The 20085-nt window shown below is 40.9% G+C and overlaps 1 protein-coding gene across 2 annotated transcripts in view; it reads left to right on the top strand.

Moving 5' to 3' along the window:
* Positions 1–19686, top strand: part of ece2a (endothelin converting enzyme 2a) — a 74647-nt gene extending 54961 nt beyond the window's left edge. For both annotated transcript variants that reach the window (XM_058067068.1, XM_058067069.1), the window contains exon 5: positions 19053–19686. In XM_058067068.1, coding sequence (XP_057923051.1) covers positions 19053–19343 — 291 coding nt within the window. In that variant the 3' untranslated portion in view covers positions 19344–19686. The remainder of the gene's footprint in view (positions 1–19052) is intronic.
* The last annotated feature ends 399 nt before the right edge of the window (positions 19687–20085 follow it).

The following is a 20085-nucleotide window of genomic DNA, read 5'->3' on the forward strand; positions in this document are numbered from 1 at the left end:
CCTTTGTGATGTCACAGAGGGGATATGGTTCATAGTTAGAACCAATCACAGCGGAGTGGGCATGCCCGTTTTGGCAGGAAGCACAAATACAGCTGGAATAGGTGCAGATTCTGGAGGAACTGGAAAACTTTGTGTTATGGTTATCATGTGTAGCTGCTCTACAGGAGCAGCTTTTGTTTTTGTTTCACCGTATGGCCATATTGAGATATTATTGTTATTGTGAGCCATGTATCACAAATCATGTATCACCATGTCCATGAGAAAAGGTATTTTCTTCATGACATCATGAAAACCAAGAACGTCAAAAGTGAAATATTTTATCAAAAGTGGAGCAAACAAGTGAGAGAAACAGAAACAGCTTAAATGCAGTACGTACACTTTTAAATCAAAAGGTACAATGTTTTTGTTTACAATTAATATGAAAACACAATATGCTAGCATGTCTTGCTGTAAAGCCAACCAATCTGCTTGCTTTGTTTTCAACAACATTAGTGAACGTACATTTATTGTCTGCCTGGGACAGCTAGAAATCTTGAAATAAATGAATCCATCTACCCTCCTTGCTATATGCTCTCTGCATGGGTAATCATACCTCTCGGGTATGAATCACTGCATTATTGTATTATCACCTTGATAAGGTGCAAGCAAGGCACCATCGCTTCCATTTATTTATGTAGTTTTTGCCACCATCACCTCCCTCTGCTTCTCCGGCAAGCACACATCTCCAGCAAGCCTACTCCCGAGTCTCTTCCAGGCCCTGTTTCCATAGCAACAGGTAACCATGGAAACTAGGTGACAGTGCAGTGTATCCTGTCTTCTTAATGCAGACGAGAGGTGTTTAAAGAGAGGGCGAAAGTTTTTTTTTTTATTCACTCTATTGAGTGTTTTATTTGTCATTTCATCAAATTCATGTTTAAAAGTTCAACATTAAAGATCATGATTAGGTAGTGTAAAAAGAAATATGTCCATTTCCATTCATGGAAATTTGGAATATGCATAATTAAAAAATACACTTTCATTTTGTAACCGTACACACGATAACCTCACTTGCAGATGATATTTGATTATTTTCCCATTAAACTAAAATTTTGCATCCCTTTAGGCTGCGTTATTGTCGTCTTAGAGAGCTCAAAATAACTCAGAATTGGGATAAATTTAAAAACTCTGCTTTTTATGTCACCTCAAATCTTCTCAGAATAGAGAGGAGATAACCTCCTCACGTGTGCACGGAGTGGATGAGTCCGATGTGTTCTCTGTGAGTACACTAAGTACTCCTGTGTGGATCAGAATCTGGGGCACGTATTGAGGAAAGCCTGACACTGTCGGTGCCCCCATTTGCCCTGGAACAGTCTGTTGCCGCAGAGCATGATAATGAAAAATAAAAGGTTGAATTGCCACAAAGCCGTCCTGGCTTATTTAATTGTGTGTGAAGTGTTCCTCAAGACCTGATTGAGCCGGAGTGACTCAACACAAATAAGCAGAAGGTGCGACGCATCTGCTGAGGTGCTACTAAAAAGATGTTTTTTTTTTTTAAATTAATGTTAATGCATGAAAACATAAAATTACTGTATAATATTATCATTTTGAACTGGATTTAATTTGAGAAGGACTCCTGAGGTGAGCCGACCTGCTGTGTGGCACGACTCATTCCAGGATACACAACCGATGCCGCAAAAATAGCTCTCAAATAATAGCAGCTGTTCACTCATGTTTAGTGAGGAGGCTATTGAGCGTTTGCTGAATTGCTTGTGACATTTCAGGGTTGGGCTAAGCACACCTCACATCATCGGCTGTTTGATTGTTGACGTATGTTGATTTTACTGGGTGGGCCACAGACACCAACAAAGAATGAGTTAGATTTTGTTTTCCAAGTTTTTTTTTTTTTTAGATCCTTTTTTTTGGAGTTTGATGTGCAGGGCCCTACTTTACCGTCTGTGATGGGAGGAACACTTTTGATGGTGCTTATCTTTTCTGTCCCGAGGAGTTTGTCTTGCATGTGAGTTTGTTGTGTGAAAAAAAACTGATCAACGGACAGTTAGGCTTGATGTGTACTTAAAATAAACCAGATTTCCCCTAGCTGTACAATCCAATTTATTTCTGTCTAAAATATATTCCAAGCTCTCTCTAAATCTTCTTCAATGTGAAGACATTTTTTTACACTTTTATACTGTATGTAAAATTCCATAAACATGGAGCAAAATGTGTGTGTTCCCTTTTTTAAGTACTATTTCAGGGACTGTCATCACTCCAAATGTACTAATTTGGCACCAGTATCAGTTAAAATGTAAACAATATCAATCCCCAGTGCACAAAGCAAGGTCCATAAAGGCATGCTTGGATATGGAAGAATTCCACTTAGAGTGGAAGAATTTGCAAACCATCATCTCAACCCCATAAAACACCTTTTGGAGGTGTGTTTGGGGTCATTATCATGATGGAATTGACTTCCATGCAGCCCGGTTTCCAAAGAAAGAGCATCATGCACTGCTTCGGAAGGTCACAGTACATGCTGGAATTCATGTGTGAATGACAGCGACCCAGTGACGGCAGCACTCATGCCTCGCCAGACGATGCTACCACCACTTGTCTTGTTAGTCATTTGTGTTGCTAACTACTTAGTTGCTGTAGATCAGGTCGTTTGTAAGAATAATTTGTGGAATCGCATCAAACTATGTACACATTTAAAATATATTTTAAAAGTTGTATTGAACGCTAAGTGTACAAAAAGATATGACATGGAGATTTTACCGGTCCAGGGTGCCTCTCGCTCAAATTCAGCAAAATTAACACTCAAAACATATACGGGTAGCAATACGGGTTTAAAGTTTCCCCATAATGCATTGCGTCTGAGCAAAGCATTCATTGGTGCCTGCTGGGACGCTGCATTGACATCAGCTTCCCTCTGGGCTCCTCTGGCTCTCTCTGGTGGGCAGAAGCAGCATTGCAATGCATTTTGTAAGAAGTTGAAAATATATATTTTAAACTTGTATTGGTGTGCGGCACGGCAGTTGAGTGGTTAGCGCGCAGACCTCACAGCTAGGAGACCAGGATTCAATTCCACCCTCGGCCATCTCTGTGTGGAGTTTGCATGTTCTCCCCGTGCATGCGTGGGTTTTCTCCGGGTACTCCGGTTTCCTCCCAGATTCCAAAAACATGCTAGGTTAATTGGTGACTCCAAATTGTCCATAGGTATGAATGTGAGTGTGAATGGTTGTTTGGCGACCAGTACCCCGCCTCACGCCCGAAGACAGCTGGGATAGGCTCCAGTATCCCCGGCAACCCTCGTGAGGAAAAGTGGTAGAAAATGAATGAATGAATGAATTAAACTTGTATTGGTAATAGTAGCAATTGTTATTTATTCTAGTAGTCATCTGACTTCCTGACAATGACTTCCTGCCGTTTCCAAAGGGTTGACGAATTCAAGTGTTTTCATAGGTCATGATTGGCTCCCGTCTAATACTGAGCTGCCTTGTCCTCATAGTCGTGAGTCGAGCATGCCACACTATCCTTTTTTTATGGCATGGACATGTGCGGCTTATATTCCGTTGTGTCCTATATATGTGCAAATCAGTTTTTTCCTCAATATTTAGAGGGTGCGTCTTATGCACACACGGTACGGTAATTCCTTTATTGTCTTTCTGAGGATATGTAATCTACAAAGTACCTTGCAAGATTAATGCAGGCCACCAAGTGCAAATAACAAAACCTGACCCAATGACACCAGTAAATAGGAACTCATCGCAACTCACAAAGACATCTTAACAAATCACGACAACAATAACAATAACACATTCTGAAGCAAACAGCTGTCAACTTCATTATGGAGGACCCCACTAATAAAGATGATCTATACTTAGCGTGTCCGCTGTAAAAGTTCTGCCATCCAGTCACAATGATGGTGCAGTTTTACATTTCCATAATGGAGTCTTCCCTCACCCCCTCTGTCACCATCTGCTACACTGCAGCCAAGGACAAGGGCAGACTGCACTCTGCAGTGAGGCTGATTGGCGACAATCAGCCTTCTCTCAATATTAGCTTTTTGGGACTGTAGGGCAACAACATTATGCTATCATGTGTCAGTTTTCCCTGGAAGCCCCTCTGACTGTGCTATCCTTTTAGACGCAACACTGTTTGGATGATTTGGGTTGATGCTACACTTCAATGGTAGTTGTTTTTCTGCAAGTTATACATGTTATTTCAGCTGAAAATATGTATTCTATGAACACAATGAACCGTGTAGACTGGATGTCATGTAAGCAACACTATGGGAGCTGTGACAGTGAACCCGAATGTTAAATTGCTGGAACAATGTGCTGATATAAAGCCAAGGGGCTGGATCAATCTCTGAACGTTGTTATTGTAACAAACCACTGTAGCCGCGATGCATTTGAAACGTGACATGATCACTTTCATGTCACCGTTTCAAAAATCTCAGTTAAGGGTCACTGCTGCAACTGCCATTGTCTGCTTCTCTCATTCGCTCCTTCTCCTACGTTGTATCTCGTGTTCTTGTGCTTGACGCTCTGTGTTGCTGCATAATGAGACTATAGCAGCGCAGGTTTATCCAATTTCCCATAATGAGTATTGATCTTTCTTTGTGTGAGGAGCTGCAAGTTCTGGGAGACTCTTAACGGGAAAGAAACACCATCACTGATGCACAATTGAGGGATTATTGCAGTATTCACAGTTTAGACACTCATTGGCCATAACGTTAGGCACATCCGCATTAGGAAAACATGTAAAGTCTTTATTACTGGGGTTGGCATTCAGTATGTCACAAACGTGAGTACACCCCTCACACATCTGCAAATATTTTATTCTATCTTTTCATAGGACAACACTAAAGAAAGGACAAAGTAGTCGGTGTAAAACAGGGGTCTCAAACTCAATTTACCTGGGGGCCACTGGAGCTAGGGTCTAGGTGAGACTGGGCCGCATCAGGTTTTAAAAAAAAAAAACAAAAACGCATTTTTAAAAACAGAAAAATTAATAAAATTTGCTTTGGTTCCAATTTTCTACAAGAAAAGCTCTGATAAAACATTCCACTGTTCTCAAATATCTTACTTTTTATTTTTCTACACAAAATAAGATGAAAAATAAATAAACAAATCAAGAATAAAGAAAATTAATCAATCAGTAATAAATAAATATAATAATAATAATAATAAAACGGCAAATAATAACAACTTAAGAAACCACATATAGTTGGTGGGTAGACAAATTATTTTTTTCAGATTAAAATGAACAAAGCATTATTAGAGCCCTGTAGACATGACAAAACACGACTATAGTCACATTTATACTCTTTTTATTTACAACATATTGCGCAGCTGCAGGGTCTTGAGACACATGCTAACTCGCAAAGTAGAGAGCTAGCGACCTAAACGGTAGCCTTCAAGTTATTTCCTTTAAACGTAAATAGCAAAAAACTTACCACTTCCACACGGATAGGGAGGATAACTATTAACAGTTATTTAACCTTTAACATGAACATTAATCCAACGTAATAATTTTTTCTGGTTACATGATACCATACAGCATCCATATCAAACATTAAACTTTCATTTGGCCCGCGGGCCACGTGTTTGAGACCTCTGGCGTAAAGTTTGGACAGCAGTGTCAATTTTCTGTTTAAAAAAAAATAAATATAAGGGTGAATTCACTTATTTGAGCTACTGTTTGACTGTTTGATCTTCATATCCGTGTAAGTCATGAACACAAAATATGCCTCACATCTTATTGTATCTTCTGAAGTAGCTGACTGGTATCAGCAGGTCATGCGGCTTTGGCGGTAAAAACAAAATTTGGGAGGAGTTCGGTGAGGTCATGGGGTACGATTTTTGTTTGGCTTCAAATATGCTCTGGAAAAGAGAATTGCCCAGTCCACAGTGTTTACAGTGGGGACAGTGGCCTGCTGACCTCAACTGCTGATATAATTGGGTGATGTAAGGAATATTCCAAGGCCCTTGTCAATCACACTGACACACCTTCCGTAGAAGAAGCAGAGTCTGATGCTACGAGTGTGGACATGTCCATCACCGTGGCTGAAGTATCTGTGGTAGTCGAAAGTTTTTTGACTACTAAATTTCTCAAGACTCTTGTTCTTGTGGTATTGTCTTGGTTGACGCATCTCTTCAACATTGTATGAAAGTCGGGAACAGTACCTTTGGATTGTCAGACTGGGGTGGTGGTTCCCTTCTTCAAGAAAGGTGACCAGAGGGTCCTCAGCCTCCCTGGGTTAGTGTAGAGGTGCAATGTGGTTTTCATCCTGGTGGTGAAACAATGGACCAGTTTAGAGTTTACTCCACCAGTTCACATGTGCTTTGTGGACTTTGTGGACTTTTGTGGCATCCAGCCGTGTCCCTTGCGGTGTACTGTGGTGGGTGCTCTAATAGTACAGTATGATGTGCCATTCGGTCTTTGTACAACCGGAGCAGGAGATTGCATAAGGTGTTGTCTGACTGTATAGAGAACATTCAGTCAGGTCTAAATGACTATTGTATGTACTCTCCAGTGAAAAGTACAAACTACTAAGTTCTTCCTGTCCCTCATCTAACACATACGCACACATGATGCAAAGAGATTTAGACCACAGACATCAAGTATTTAGAACAGGGGTGCTCATTAAGTCGATCGCGATCTACCGGTCGATCGCAGAGGTGGTACTGGTCGATCGCTGGTTGATCGCGGCGTGACATTAAAAAAATATCATCCTCGCATCAATGCCGTCACTTGATTGATATACAGGGCAGCCATTCAGATGACAACTGAATGTTGCCCTTCGGGCGACCAATCAAATCAAACGACGTCTCTAAGTGCAGCAGAACTTACGATGTCAACTTATCATCCATCCCTGTTACTTGATTGACATACAGGAAACTGAATTTTGACCTTTAGGTCACCGCTCATGCGTAAACAGCGATGCAAAGTGCTAAGCTAGTCGGCGAATTGCGTCAGATTTTAAGCCCTCGCTAAAGTTTATGGTCACTAAAATGAGTGAAGGGGCTGGACCAAGTAAAAAGGCAAAAACATATCACTTCCATACTGAATGGGAGGTGGACTTTTTTTTCACAATGTCTTTTTCGAAGTGCGCTTGCCTCATATGCCATTCCACCATCGCAGTACCAAAGAAGGGAAATGTGGAGTAATGTGGAGGTAATTACAAAAAATGTTAATTGTTAATTATGTGTGTTTTGCAATATTGGCTCATTTGGTTATGTAAGGTACATCAACATACATTGTACGTACAAATAATCCTCAATACATTTGAAAATAAATAGATGTTTTGCATTTTTGTAGTGGGTAGATCATTTTGACTCTGTCATTTTAAAAGTAGCTCGCATGCTGAAAAAGTGTGAGCACCCCTGATTTAGAACAATCTGTAGATGTTCGATATGTAAATGTCTACCAATAGAGCACAGATAGGAACAGACTCTTAAACCTTGGTGAGAATTTTTCTTGTTGGAAAAAAAACCCCATCTTTTTGCATGTTGTTATGGAAACTGGTCTGCAAAGTGTGCAGCATTTCTTTGCTGTATCCAAAGGGCTTCTAGTGCAGCTTCTCTCTAAGTGTAAGTAGCCATATGTTGGTACGCCACAATTCATGTACACCATATAAAAAAAATGACAACATTCAATGCTGCTTATTCTAAATTTGGATAGCGGTAACATGTGTCCTTATCACTGTTTGAACTGTCACTATATCGGATATAGAGGATGTCTTTTGCTGTGAAAATACAGTCAACTGCTGATGACATCATAGATTGGTGATGGAGCTGACTTCTGGTTCTGGTTTCCATTTTATTGGCAAGCTAACACTGACATTTTGTGATAAAAAATACCTACTCGAGCAGGTAATAATTAATAAAATGACAAGATGGTTGTACACTAACAGGAAACTGTAAGTGAACCGAAGAAGCTAATTGGCGGCAATTTTTGACATAAACCAAAAAACACACTAACCGGGGTGTATGCTAGCTGAGGTAAATGCTTTAATCGAGCTGTCATTGGAGCGAGCCTTTTACACATGCGGCAATATCCATGGACTGTGATGGCACCGCTCTTAACGGGATAGTGTGGATTTTTTTTTTACTTTATTGAAATACACAAATAGGCTATAGCTAGAGTTATAGACAGGCAACGTAACACAGCTGACTTCCGCTTCCTGTTGCCATTTTGTTAGCTGGCTAACAGCATGCTAACAAGGAAGGACATTTCCTGATGGAAAAATAGATGAAACATGCAGATGTACTCACACAATGTTCCGTAATAATAACAGACGCACACCATATTTTAAGCTAACCGGAGTTAAGTTTTGACGCTAACCATAAGACACGCCAACTGGGGCATATGCTAACCGAGGTGCTACTGTGCTTCAAATGGTTGGGAACTCTTTGAGGTGGAGGTCACATTGTCCATTTGGTCCTCAGAATTTCAGGGTATTGGTTTGTCGTAAAGGAAAACTGACCTGTTTTGGAATTGTTCATGCCCATTGAGGAGGTCTAACATGTATTTGTCAGAATCCTACTGGTTGTTGTCTCACTTTCATGGCTCTCTTGTGCTAGTGGCCCACTGAACAGATTGAATGGTGGCAGTGTGCTGCTGTTGGAGCCTCCACCGGGCTGTCCTGTCACCTTTCTCCCAGTCTTGTGGGAAAACCTCGGAGCGGGCAGACATACTGGCCTATTTTCTCCTCCCTCGACTGCTCCGAGTCCCGGCTGCTGCTGCCAAACATTTAGTGGATCACCATTAGAAATGTGGCCAAATGTGGCCCAATTCCTATGTAATACCCGTTGTTGTCTAATCATATAGTAGACAAGATAATAGCCACAATAGACTAATCCCTTGGATGTTGTAACCTAATTGATAATTACAAATTAGTGCATGTCTAATAAGTGTCCCTAGATATAAGAAGGTCATTTAGTCACACACGTACACAAACACAGAATGTGCTGACAGGACAAACGACCTCCCTCCTCCGCCAAACGTGTCACTGTACCAGCCGCTCACGTTTTGTTCCACTTTCTCTGTGGCAGCTATTCCTCTTGAGTATTCAGGATTCTTCAACTGTTCTGAATGCGGGATGAGATTATTAATTACACATTCGCTGACTCTGTGCCTTCCCGCAGCCAAACAGCCTCCACTTTTTCAAGTTGTGCATCATTTTTTCATCATCCAAGAATAGCAAACACTACTTAACTTGAATTAATTCAGCACATTTTGACCAAAACTGAATGCTGCTTTGACCATGAAGTCAAAAATCCTGAATACGGAGGCTGTACTTATAGACGCCAGGGAGCACAGGCGTGACAGGCCGTTGCAGGGAGGGAGGTGTGGAGCTTGACAGTGGGAGGGCGTGGGTGTTTTGAAGTGTGTCTGTGAAAAGTAGTTCAGCAATTAAAGCAAAAACTCTCTTTCCCGGTCCCCACTGGAAGGAGAAGACAGGATGGGTGAGGAGGCAGCTTGTGGGAGGGGAGTGGGGGAGATAACAAAAAAAAAAACAGGGAGATAAAAGACAGTTATTTTCGACGAAAGGGGAAGAAAGGGTTTTAATTTTAGCTCAGCATGTCCAAATCGCCATAAGGGGAGCACTTGAGTGCGGGCTTTATTTGCCAGTAGACGACTGTTCCCACAGTGTCATTTTGAGGGGGCTGACCCAACCTATGCTGGTTTCTTTACCGCCGTGACCCAAATCATCAGCTCCGGTTAATGTCCTTAAGCAGCTATCTCTTTACACTCTTATATCTCCTACACTCACCTGAAGTCAACACACCAATTAGGCTGCAAAGGATGTCTTCTTCCGACACTTTTTGACATGTTCTTGTACTCCACTTCCTCTGTAAACATTTCACTGCAGCTTGTTAATAATAAAACTTCCCGGCCTAACAAAGCCACGACTTTTCCACTGTTGTGTTCTGTTGCTTTTGTTTGGAACGCTGTCCTGTTTTGACCTACATACATTACCGTCCCCAGAACCTAACTTTTTTTGTGTCTCCATGGAAACGTGTGGTGTGCAGGGTGGGAAGAGATGCACCAACTTGAAAGGCAGGATGTTGTTAGTTGCCTCCACAGCACTTGGCTGACAAGCCCACACAACTTGCTCTCGGAGCAAACACGGGCGAGGCAACTCAGTTTTTTAGCATAGCAGAACATGGTCACGAGCCACAACATTAGTTACACCTGTGAAGTCTAAGGCATCAAAATGATTCTGCCTCAAAGTGCAGGCAATGTCATTTTATGCAATATCGATATGGTCCAAAGTAAAATATCCAGTAGATCCCTGCCAATAGGACATGTTTTTGTACAAAAAAAACACAAATTAAAAACCACTTTGTATAGAAATAATAAACTTGTCTATAACACAAAAAACCTGACAAGTGAGTCAGAAGGTAAAGTTGAGGGACACTCAAAAGTTACCCTTTATGCATTCATTCATTCATTCATTCATTTTCTACCGCTTTTCCTCATGAGGGTCGCGGAGGGTGCTGGAGCCTATCCCAGCTGTTTTCAGGCGTGAGGCGGGGTACACCCTGGACTGGTCGCCAGCCAATCACAGGGCACATATAGACAAACAACCATTCACCCTCACATTCATACCTATGGACAATTTGGAGTCACCAATTAACCTAGCATGTTTTTGGAATGTGGGAGGAAACCGGAGTACCCGGAGAAAACCCACGCATGCACGGGGAGAACATGCAAACTCCACACAGAGATGGCCGAGGGTGGAATTGAACCCTGGTCTCTTAGCTGTGAGGTCTGCGCGCTAACCACTCGACCACCGTGCCGTGCCGCCCCCCTTTTTTGCAGTATCACATTTTATCCACAGTTAACTCATGATTAATCACATGTAGAAAAGTGGGGAGGGATGTAATTTTCCTTGTGGTAAATAGGTGATGCCCTGTGATTGGCTGGCGACCAATCCAGGGTGTACCCCGCCTCTCGCCCGAAGACAGCTGGGATAGGCTCTAGCATATCCGTGACCCTGTGAGGATAAGCGGTATAGAAAATGGATGGATAATAAATCACGTGAATTAGATTGCTATAAAGCACATATGTTTTGCTAATATATTGAAAATCTTTGCCAGTGACTAGCTCGTGTACTGCTAATGCTAGTGCTGCTAATGCAATTTACATCTTCAGCCATGGTCACATTGACACAAACCACCAAATAGCTGTCCTCTGCTACGCCTGTTAAAAAGCATCTCGTAACACAAATTTTAGCTTGCAGTTCAAAACAAAAAAATAATCAGAGAGACAGATCACATCTAAAAAACACTTTAGTTGGGGCACCAGTGTATAAATGACAATAAAAAATATACCAGCAGTGCTCCGCCTTCTCACTTCTTGATATTTAGTATTCCACACTGGTCACTTGGTGTCAGCAATGCTGGGTTCTGTGCTGGAATTGAGTACTCCTATTGGCATTCAGCTCTGCAATAAACTTTAAAAGTCCGTGTGACTCGATACATTACATTATCCAAAATGTGAACAACTTTATTTTTAACTGTACAGTATTCGTACTTAATATTGTGCACGTCTGCTCCTTCCCGGCAATGCAAGGTTGGTTTGATGTGATGTTGAGGGGAAGAGAAAAGGAGGGAAGGTCTCAGATGTATAATTTATCTGTGCAGTGGGCGGGTGGCGTAGATGAAGTGTGAGCAGGGTGAGGAGAAGAGGGGAGGGCACGTGTGGAGGTGAGGATGGAGGAGGGAGTGAGCGGGAATCCAAGGCTTTTTCCCCTGTTATCCATCACTTTAGCAAGCGATGTAAATCTCCCAGCGCTTCACTGTGATCAGGATTATGTATGCTTGTTGAACTTGTGCACATGACCTTCATTTTCCCGTCATGACATGTCTGAGACACTTTGGAGCTCTCTTGAGCCAAATCGCTCGTACACCAAAATATAAGCATCTCCAGGGCAGAGAGGCTGGAACGGAGAGGAGAAGAAGCCCTGAGGAGAAGAGCTTTGTTGGGAGAGACCTCGCTAGTCTTGTTCTCTTGTTTAGTCTTCCCTCCTCTAGCCCTGTTCTCTGAGACTTTTGCACGTTTTTGCCGTCCACATGCTTAGCTGCAGGCTGTATGGGTGAGGTGAAACAGAAAGCGAGTCGGACGAGTCCAAGCGTGCGTTTCTCCCGGGGAGGTGGGCGTCCGCTGTGGTACATTTGACCAGTAAACAACCGTGAATCTATGAAATATGACATGAGCGTTTGACCTAAATAGATTGTGTGTGCGTGTGTGTGTGTGTGTGCTCCAGTATAGGAACACAAATAGCCTCTTTGTGTGTGTGCTTTATGTGGTCGCGTGGTATCTCTACAGGACAGGTCTGCTGTCCAGAGATAGTCCACTATTGTTGTCTTCACCCGCTGATGGCCCCGCTGCATCACACATCGAACAAAGTGACACAAATAAAACCATGCAAACAATGACTAGCACTGCACTTTCAGGGTAATTTACTGCAAGGTTCGGACTTCACTCGTGACTTTTACGAATTTAGTCAGAGGTTTCTTTAGATCTAGAGCAGGGGTAAGTAAGTAAGTAAGTAAGTAAGTTTTATTTATATAGCACCTTTCTCAGACAGAAGTCACAAAGTGCTTCACAAAAGGCAAAACACAGAGTTAAAATACACATAGAAAATACAATAAAACAATGTACAATAAAATAGACATAAAACCGTACATAAAAACAGTATACAATAAAATAGACATAAATATATGATTTATGACATAATGATATGTAATGATGATATATGATATATCATATGATATATGATTTAATGTGGGGTCTCAAACACGCGGCCCAAGGGCCAAATGTGGCCCGCAGGACATTAGTTTGAGGCCCCCGCCTTGATATGAAAGTTTAATGTTAGTGCGGCCCGCGCAAGTTTGATATGGATGCTGTATGGTATCATGTACCCAGAAAAAATCATGTTAAAGGTTAAATAACTGTTAATAGTTATCCTCCCTATCCGTGTGGAAGTGGTAAGTTTTTGGCTATTTAAGTTTAAAGGAAATAACTTGGTTAACTATTAACTAGGTTGCTAGCTCTCTAGTTTGCGAGTTAGCATGTGTCTCAAGACCCTGCAGTTGCGCAATATGTTGTAAATAAAAAGAGTATAAATGTGACTATAGTCATGTTTTGTCATGTCTACAGGGCTCTAATAATACTTTGTTCATTTTAATCTGAAAAAAATAATTTGTCTACCCACCAACTATATGTGGTTTCTTAAGTTTTTATTATTTGCCGTTTTATTATTATTATTATAATTATTTATTTATTACTGATTTTCTTTATTATTGATTTGTTTATTTATTTTTCATCTTATTTTGAGCAGAAAAATAAAAATTAAGATATTTGAGAACAGTGGAATGTTTTATCAGAGCTTTTATTGTAGAAAATCGGAACCAAAGCACTGAAAAAGTTTGTATATTTTTCTGTTTTTAATAAATGCATTTTTTTGGGGGGGGGGGGGGGGGACCTGATGCGGCCCAGCCTTGCCCAGACCCTAGCTCCAGTGGCCCCCAGGTAAATTGAGTTTGAGACCCCTGATCTAGAGCATCTACAACATTTTGCAACGTCAATGTTGCACAATTTGACAATGCCCAGTAATTAGCTTCAGGCTCAAGGCAGATAATTCTACCTTCAATAAACCACAGCTTGGCTGAACGGTGACCAAGTGGTTAGCATGCAGGCCACATAGCGAAGAGACCCAGGTTTGCATGTTCAGGGTGGGAATTGTGTAGTTGTGCGCATATAGAATACTCCTTTGGCACAAGTAATCAAAACAAGAGAATCAATCATCCAGCCATCCATTTTCTATGCTGCTTATCCTCAATAGGGTCGCGGGGATACGCTGGAGCCTATCCCAGCTAACTTTGGCCGAGAGGCGGGGTACACCCGTGATAGTAAACACGTTCCTCGGTTACCACACTTTGTGTTCAGGAGTGTCCAGCCAGTATCTCGTCAGCTACCAGTAACCCAAAACCGCTTTTAAATTAGATCACCAAAGAGAGAGTTTATTCATTTATTATCAACTCCTATCCTGACAGAATTTGTAAATGGGGTTCGGCAGTAGTCCAGAAGTCTTTGGGAAAGCATGGGATTTGGAAGAGGAAGAGGGTGGAATAGGTAGAATAAATTAAAACAGACCGTTTTGGTAATCCAGATGGAATAGGTGCAGATTCTGGAAGATCTGGAAAGCTTGTGTGGGTTATTGTGTGTAGTTGCTCTGTAGGAGTCCACAGCTCAATGCAAAGGGGGTATTATATCTTTACAATGTCATGGTTACAGTAGAGCACTCCCCTTTGTCCAGCCCATAGCCTTACATTAGTTCAGATATGTGTGTCCATAGTGGCAGAGTTTACTTTTAAGCTTTGAAGGCAGCTCATTACTGCATATCTGTTATTATTTGTGATACCACAAAGTTACGCATTACGTAAATATGATATATTTACTCCATCCATCCATTTTCTATGCTGCTTATCCTCAATAGGGTCGTGGGGATATGCTGGAGCCTATCCCAGCTAACTTCGGCCGAGAGGCGCGGTACACCCTGGACCGGTCACCAGTGAATTGCAGGGCCACATATAGACACGAGCGAATCAGATTAATCGAAGATAAAGAAGAAATGATGAGAAGTAGCCACATTCATTGTCGCGAGAGGCCAGTACATACCTTTTCAGTTTCACAGATTATGTAACAGCAAAGATCTGACCGAGCTGAATCACAGTGCAAGATGGGACCACGCGTCAGTCTGTCCCCAGCTGACCACTGCAGACAAACTGTCTCTCTCAAACTGTCTCCAGGCAAACCTGATCCCAGTGAAGAAATACTAAATAGAGAAGGAGATAGAATATTGAGGTCCTGCAAGAATATAAAAAAACACAGCAATAATAATGAAGGGGACAAAATGAGGACCTGGAGAAAGTCAGGCTAGCAAGAAAATGAAATGTGAATTCTCCTTGGAGGGGGGGGCTTATCCTCTGGAAGGAGCTGACATATACAGAGTTGATATATTTGGGGTTTAGCTCAGTTCAGTCCAGTTGATCTCTTCACAGGACATCTTGGGCCAGGACTACCATAGAAAGTCATGTTGTCGAATAATACACCGATACACCTTAAAGAAGTGTATTACTTCGACTATATACTACTGTGTATCTTCAATTCGCACCTTCGGTACGATACATTTAAACGTGTAGGACAGGGGTCTCAAACACGCGGCAGGACACTAGTTTGAGGCCCCCGCCTTGATCTTCCTTGATTTAATGTTAGTGCGGCCCACAGAAGTTTGATATGGATGCTGTATGGTATCATGTACCCAGAAAAAATTATTACGTTTGATTAATGTTCATGTTAAAGGTTAAATAACTGTTAATAGTTATCCTCCCTATCCGTGTGGAAGTGGTAAGTTTTTGGCTATTTAAGTTTAAAGGAAATAACTTGAAGGCTACCGCTTAGGTCGCGAGCTCTCTAGTTTGCGAGTTAGCATGTGTCTCAAGACCCTGCAGTTGCGCAATATGTTGTAAATAAAATGTATAAATGTGACTATAGTCGTGTTTTGTCATGTCTACAGGGCTCTAATAATGCTTTGTTCATTTTAATCTGAAAAAAATAATTTGTCTACCCACCAACTATATGTGGTTTCTTAAGTTTTTATTATTTGCCGTTTTATTATTATTATTATATTTATTTATTTATTACTGATTGATTGATTTTCTTTATTCTTGATTTGTTTATTTATTTTCCATCTTATTTTATGTAGAAAAATAAAAAGTAAGATATTTGAGAACAGTGGAATGTTTTCTTGTAGAAAATTGTAACGAAAGCAACGTTTTTTAAATTTTTTTGTTTTTAATAAATGCGTTTTTTGTTTTTTTTTGAAAACCTGATGCGGCCCAGTCTCACCCAGACCCGAGCTCCAGTGGCCCCCAAGTAAATTGAGTTTGAGACCCCTGGTGTAGGAGGATTATAAATGTAACCCAAATAAATGAGTTCTCTCGATATGCGCTCATCGGGAAAGTCGGTTTAATCAAGTCGCAGTTTAAGATTGTGGTCCTGCTGCAGGATAATGTCTTGTAATATTCCTGACTCTTGACATTTTTATATGCATCTCATAAAACTCTCCTATTCATCATAATCATGACTGACTCCCGCTGACCTTGACTATCGTTGTGTTTGTCCTGCAACCTCATTTTTGCTACGCACCACCATATCCAGTGCTCATTACAATGTTGTTGGACAACCTTCACGTGGCGGTGGATCTACCTGGAAATCCACCTGTCTCATTTTTAATGAGGATCTCATATTACCTACAGTATGTTGTCGAGCACTAAGACCGGTTCGCTCACCTGCACACAAGCTTCCGCCACCTTGTTGAATAATTAAGCACTGGGCCCGGTGCAGCAAACCCCACTTGTGTAAGTCATATCAGACCAGTGGTGTGTTTGGGTGCTTTGATTTCACCCTGGAAGAATTAATTGTTCTACAAAGCCATTAAAAGCACAAATGTGACATTCATGCCACAGTTGTACAAAGTGAAATATTTGGAATGAAAACAATAATAAACAAATATTGGTTAAAAATAAACAAAGAAGATTTGGGCCTTAATGTAACCCACCTGGGTCACACTGACTGCTCCCGGGTTTGAACACAGACTCTTAGGAATGTGAGACAAGAGCACTGACCGTTGGGCCAAAAAAATGGACTGTCAACCCACCGTTCAGCACAGCTCTTAAAGTCCAGAGAGGTTTACCTATGCACAGCCGCATTGGCTGGCATCCATTAGACCAGGGGTCTCAAACTCAATTTACTTGGGGGCCACTGGAGCTAGGGTCTGGGCAAGGCTGGGCCGCATCAGGTTCCCCCCCCCCCAAAAAAACGCATTTATTAAAAACAGAAAAATGAAAAAAACTTTGCTTTGGTTCCAATTTTCTACAAGAAAAGCTCTGATAAAACATTCCACTGTTCTCAAATATCTTACTTTTTATTTTTCTGCACAAAATAAGATGAAAAATAAATAAACAAATCAAGAATAAAGAAAATCAATCAATCAGTAATAAATAAATAAATATAATAATAATAATAAAACGGCAAATAATAAACACTTAAGAAACCACATATAGTTGGTGGGTAGACAAATTATTTTTTTCAGATTAAAATGAACAAAGCATTATTAGAGCCCTGTAGACATGACAAAACACGACTATAGTCACATTTATACTTTTTTTATTAACAAAATATTGCGCAACTGCAGGAACAACACATGCTAACTCGCAAACTAGGGGGCCTAAACTAGCATCCTGCGGGCCACATTTGGCCTGCGGGCCGCGTGTTTGAGACCCCTGCATTAGACTATGAAGACAACAATACCAAAACAGCAGCGTCTTATCAAAGGGGACCTGTTATGCTTTTCCACTTTTCTGACCTATAAATGTTATTACAATGTTATTGTATTCTTGTGTTAAACGATGTCAAAGTGTCCAATAATGAGGTTTGCACATTTAAAAGGGAGCCCTAAAAGAGGTTTTGGATGGCTTTTATTTCTCTAACCCCAAGTTCTACTGATGTCAATGCGATCCGGACTCCCTTATTGCCTGCACTCAGTATACACAGACCTATGCATCCAGAAGTCATTTGGAACGCTTGGGAGTGTGACCAATCACAGCGGAGTAGGCGTGCCTGGAGGCGGGCTTTGGGTGGAATAAATTAAAAGACCCTTTTGGAAATTCTTTTGAGTGGGAAGCAGGAAATCCATGAAAAGGCTGCAGAAAGAGGTGCGGAATCTGGAAGATCTAGAAAGCTTTCTGTGCAGGTTATTGTGTGTAACTGCTCTATAGGAGTCCACAACTGGTAACGGTAATGGTAATGGTTTTATTTCATTTGAACATGCATAAGATTACAATTGAGTGCATCCCATAATCAGTTCACAGTTCCACATGTCCAAAAGGAGTAGGAAGAAGCAAAGCTTATTAAATGCTACCCCTCCATCTGGTACTTTTACTATCAGTAACTGTTACATTTGTTCACTTTTTGCTTTCCATAATACAGTTGAGGGTTTTTTTTTTTTTTTATCCTTCATCCTTGTATTTAGCAAACATCAACTGCTTTTATTGTTTCTTGAATTGGCTCATCGTTGTGCATTGTTTGAGGTCCTTACTCAATCCATTCCATAGTTTGATTCCAACTGAATACAAAGGGACGTAAATTAGCATAATAAGTCCCCTTTAATAAGAAATGAATAACTTTTGTATTTTTTTCTAAAACCAAACATTAGCTATTTCTTTTAAAGCCGCTGATTGCAGTACCAGTTTAGAGACGCACATCCTCATTTGCATGAAGAACTTTTCACTTGTGCTGTATAAGGTGGGCAAAAAAAACGTAATATTATATAAAGCACAACCTAAAATGATATGAAATAAAACAAATAAATGATTGACTTGTACACTTCTCTGTGATTGCATGGACCATAAAGGAATTTTATCTATCGCTATCTGTCTATCTATGCTGGATATCGACATCCAGTAGCTTATTTCAAGTCAAACTGGTTTCTTGAGCGTGACAACGAGGTCACTGTGCTTAAATGGTTGCCACTGCCACCAGATGTCAACCTAACAGAGCGTGTAATGTGTTGTGGAAGATGTTCAAATGAAGTGCTCCAAATGCTAGAGCAAATATAACAAGGCAAACTAGGTGGAACCACCTTGATGTATACCTCATGAATGTGTGCAGTCCAGATCTGGCCTACATAACAGTCCCTGCCGTCAACCCATCCTGTCCCTGTTCTTAGCATGACATCACTTATTTTACCCCTCTGCCCTTCCTCTCACTTTTTTTTTTTTTACCCCTGTCACAGTGACGTGTAAATAATTCATGTTCAGGCTGCTTCTCGTGGGAGATAAATCATGTGAGCAGGGACGGATACACGTGCTCGTCACAGAGCACAGCATAGTGGGCGGAGCCAATGGACTCCTACAGACCGTGCTCATACATTTATTTACTGAACAAGATTTGTGTTTTTTTGAAAGTTGTGCATAACAATATATTTTTATTCTTAGATAAGTCGCTGCCTGAAGCCTGGAGGACTGTTCATCTCTGTCACCTTCGCCCAGCCCTTCTTCAGGAAACGCCTCTATGCCCGCAGCGAGTACAACTGGTCCATCCAACATGACAGCTATGGTGATGGCTTTGAGTATTTTGTGTACGTAATGACCAAAGGAGAGGCGCTTAGCTCAGAAGATGCAGCCCTGGAAAAGAATTGGTTGGAAAGTACTGGCTCTTTACCGCCGAAAATCATCACAACACAGATGGATGATGGACAAGACTTTCTGTCTAATATTGACTTATAGGATGACCTGTCACGTCCGCACTGTGCTGTTTCTTATGTTAGAAGACATTTAAAATGCTAACATTTTATAGACGACATGCTTTTATATGATGATGACTGATTTTATGAAACTTAGTCTTGCATATTTTTTGTAGTCATGAGCAAACGTTTACTTATTTAGACCAAATATCTTCTGAAAAATATTATGTTTTTTATTTTTCTTTATGTTTTAAACATCTTTTTAATATCATTTTTAAAAAATCAACTCACAACAATCAAAAACAGCTTTCTCACAGGGGCATTATTTTGGTAAACAAGCATGTTCACCGCCATTTTTGTTAGCGAACATTAATTGTGAAGTATATCCTGGGATAAAATAAAATTTTACAAAGTTCAATAGTTTCTTTTTGTCAGATTTTTCCCAGATTGGTGGTCCTACACATTTCAGCGGAACCTTGGTTAGCATCATTAATTTATTCCAGAGATGAATCCATTCCAGAAAGCCAAAAATGTTAACACCAAATACCTTTTTATAGTTGTACAATTCTAGTTTTATGTGTACAAAACAATTCAAAGTGCTGCCCGGTTGCCATTTTGTTATCAAACTATGCCAGCAAATATTCATTCATTAATTTTCTACTGCTTTTTCTCACGAGGGTCGTGGGGGTGCTGGAGCCTATCCCAGCTGTCTTCGGGCGAGAGGCGGGGTACACCCTGGAATGGTCGCAAGCCAATCACAGGGCACATATAGACAAACAACCATT

This window comes from Doryrhamphus excisus, chromosome 3 (assembly GCF_030265055.1).
Source record: "Doryrhamphus excisus isolate RoL2022-K1 chromosome 3, RoL_Dexc_1.0, whole genome shotgun sequence".
In the NCBI taxonomy this organism is placed as follows: Eukaryota; Metazoa; Chordata; class Actinopteri; order Syngnathiformes; family Syngnathidae; genus Doryrhamphus; species Doryrhamphus excisus.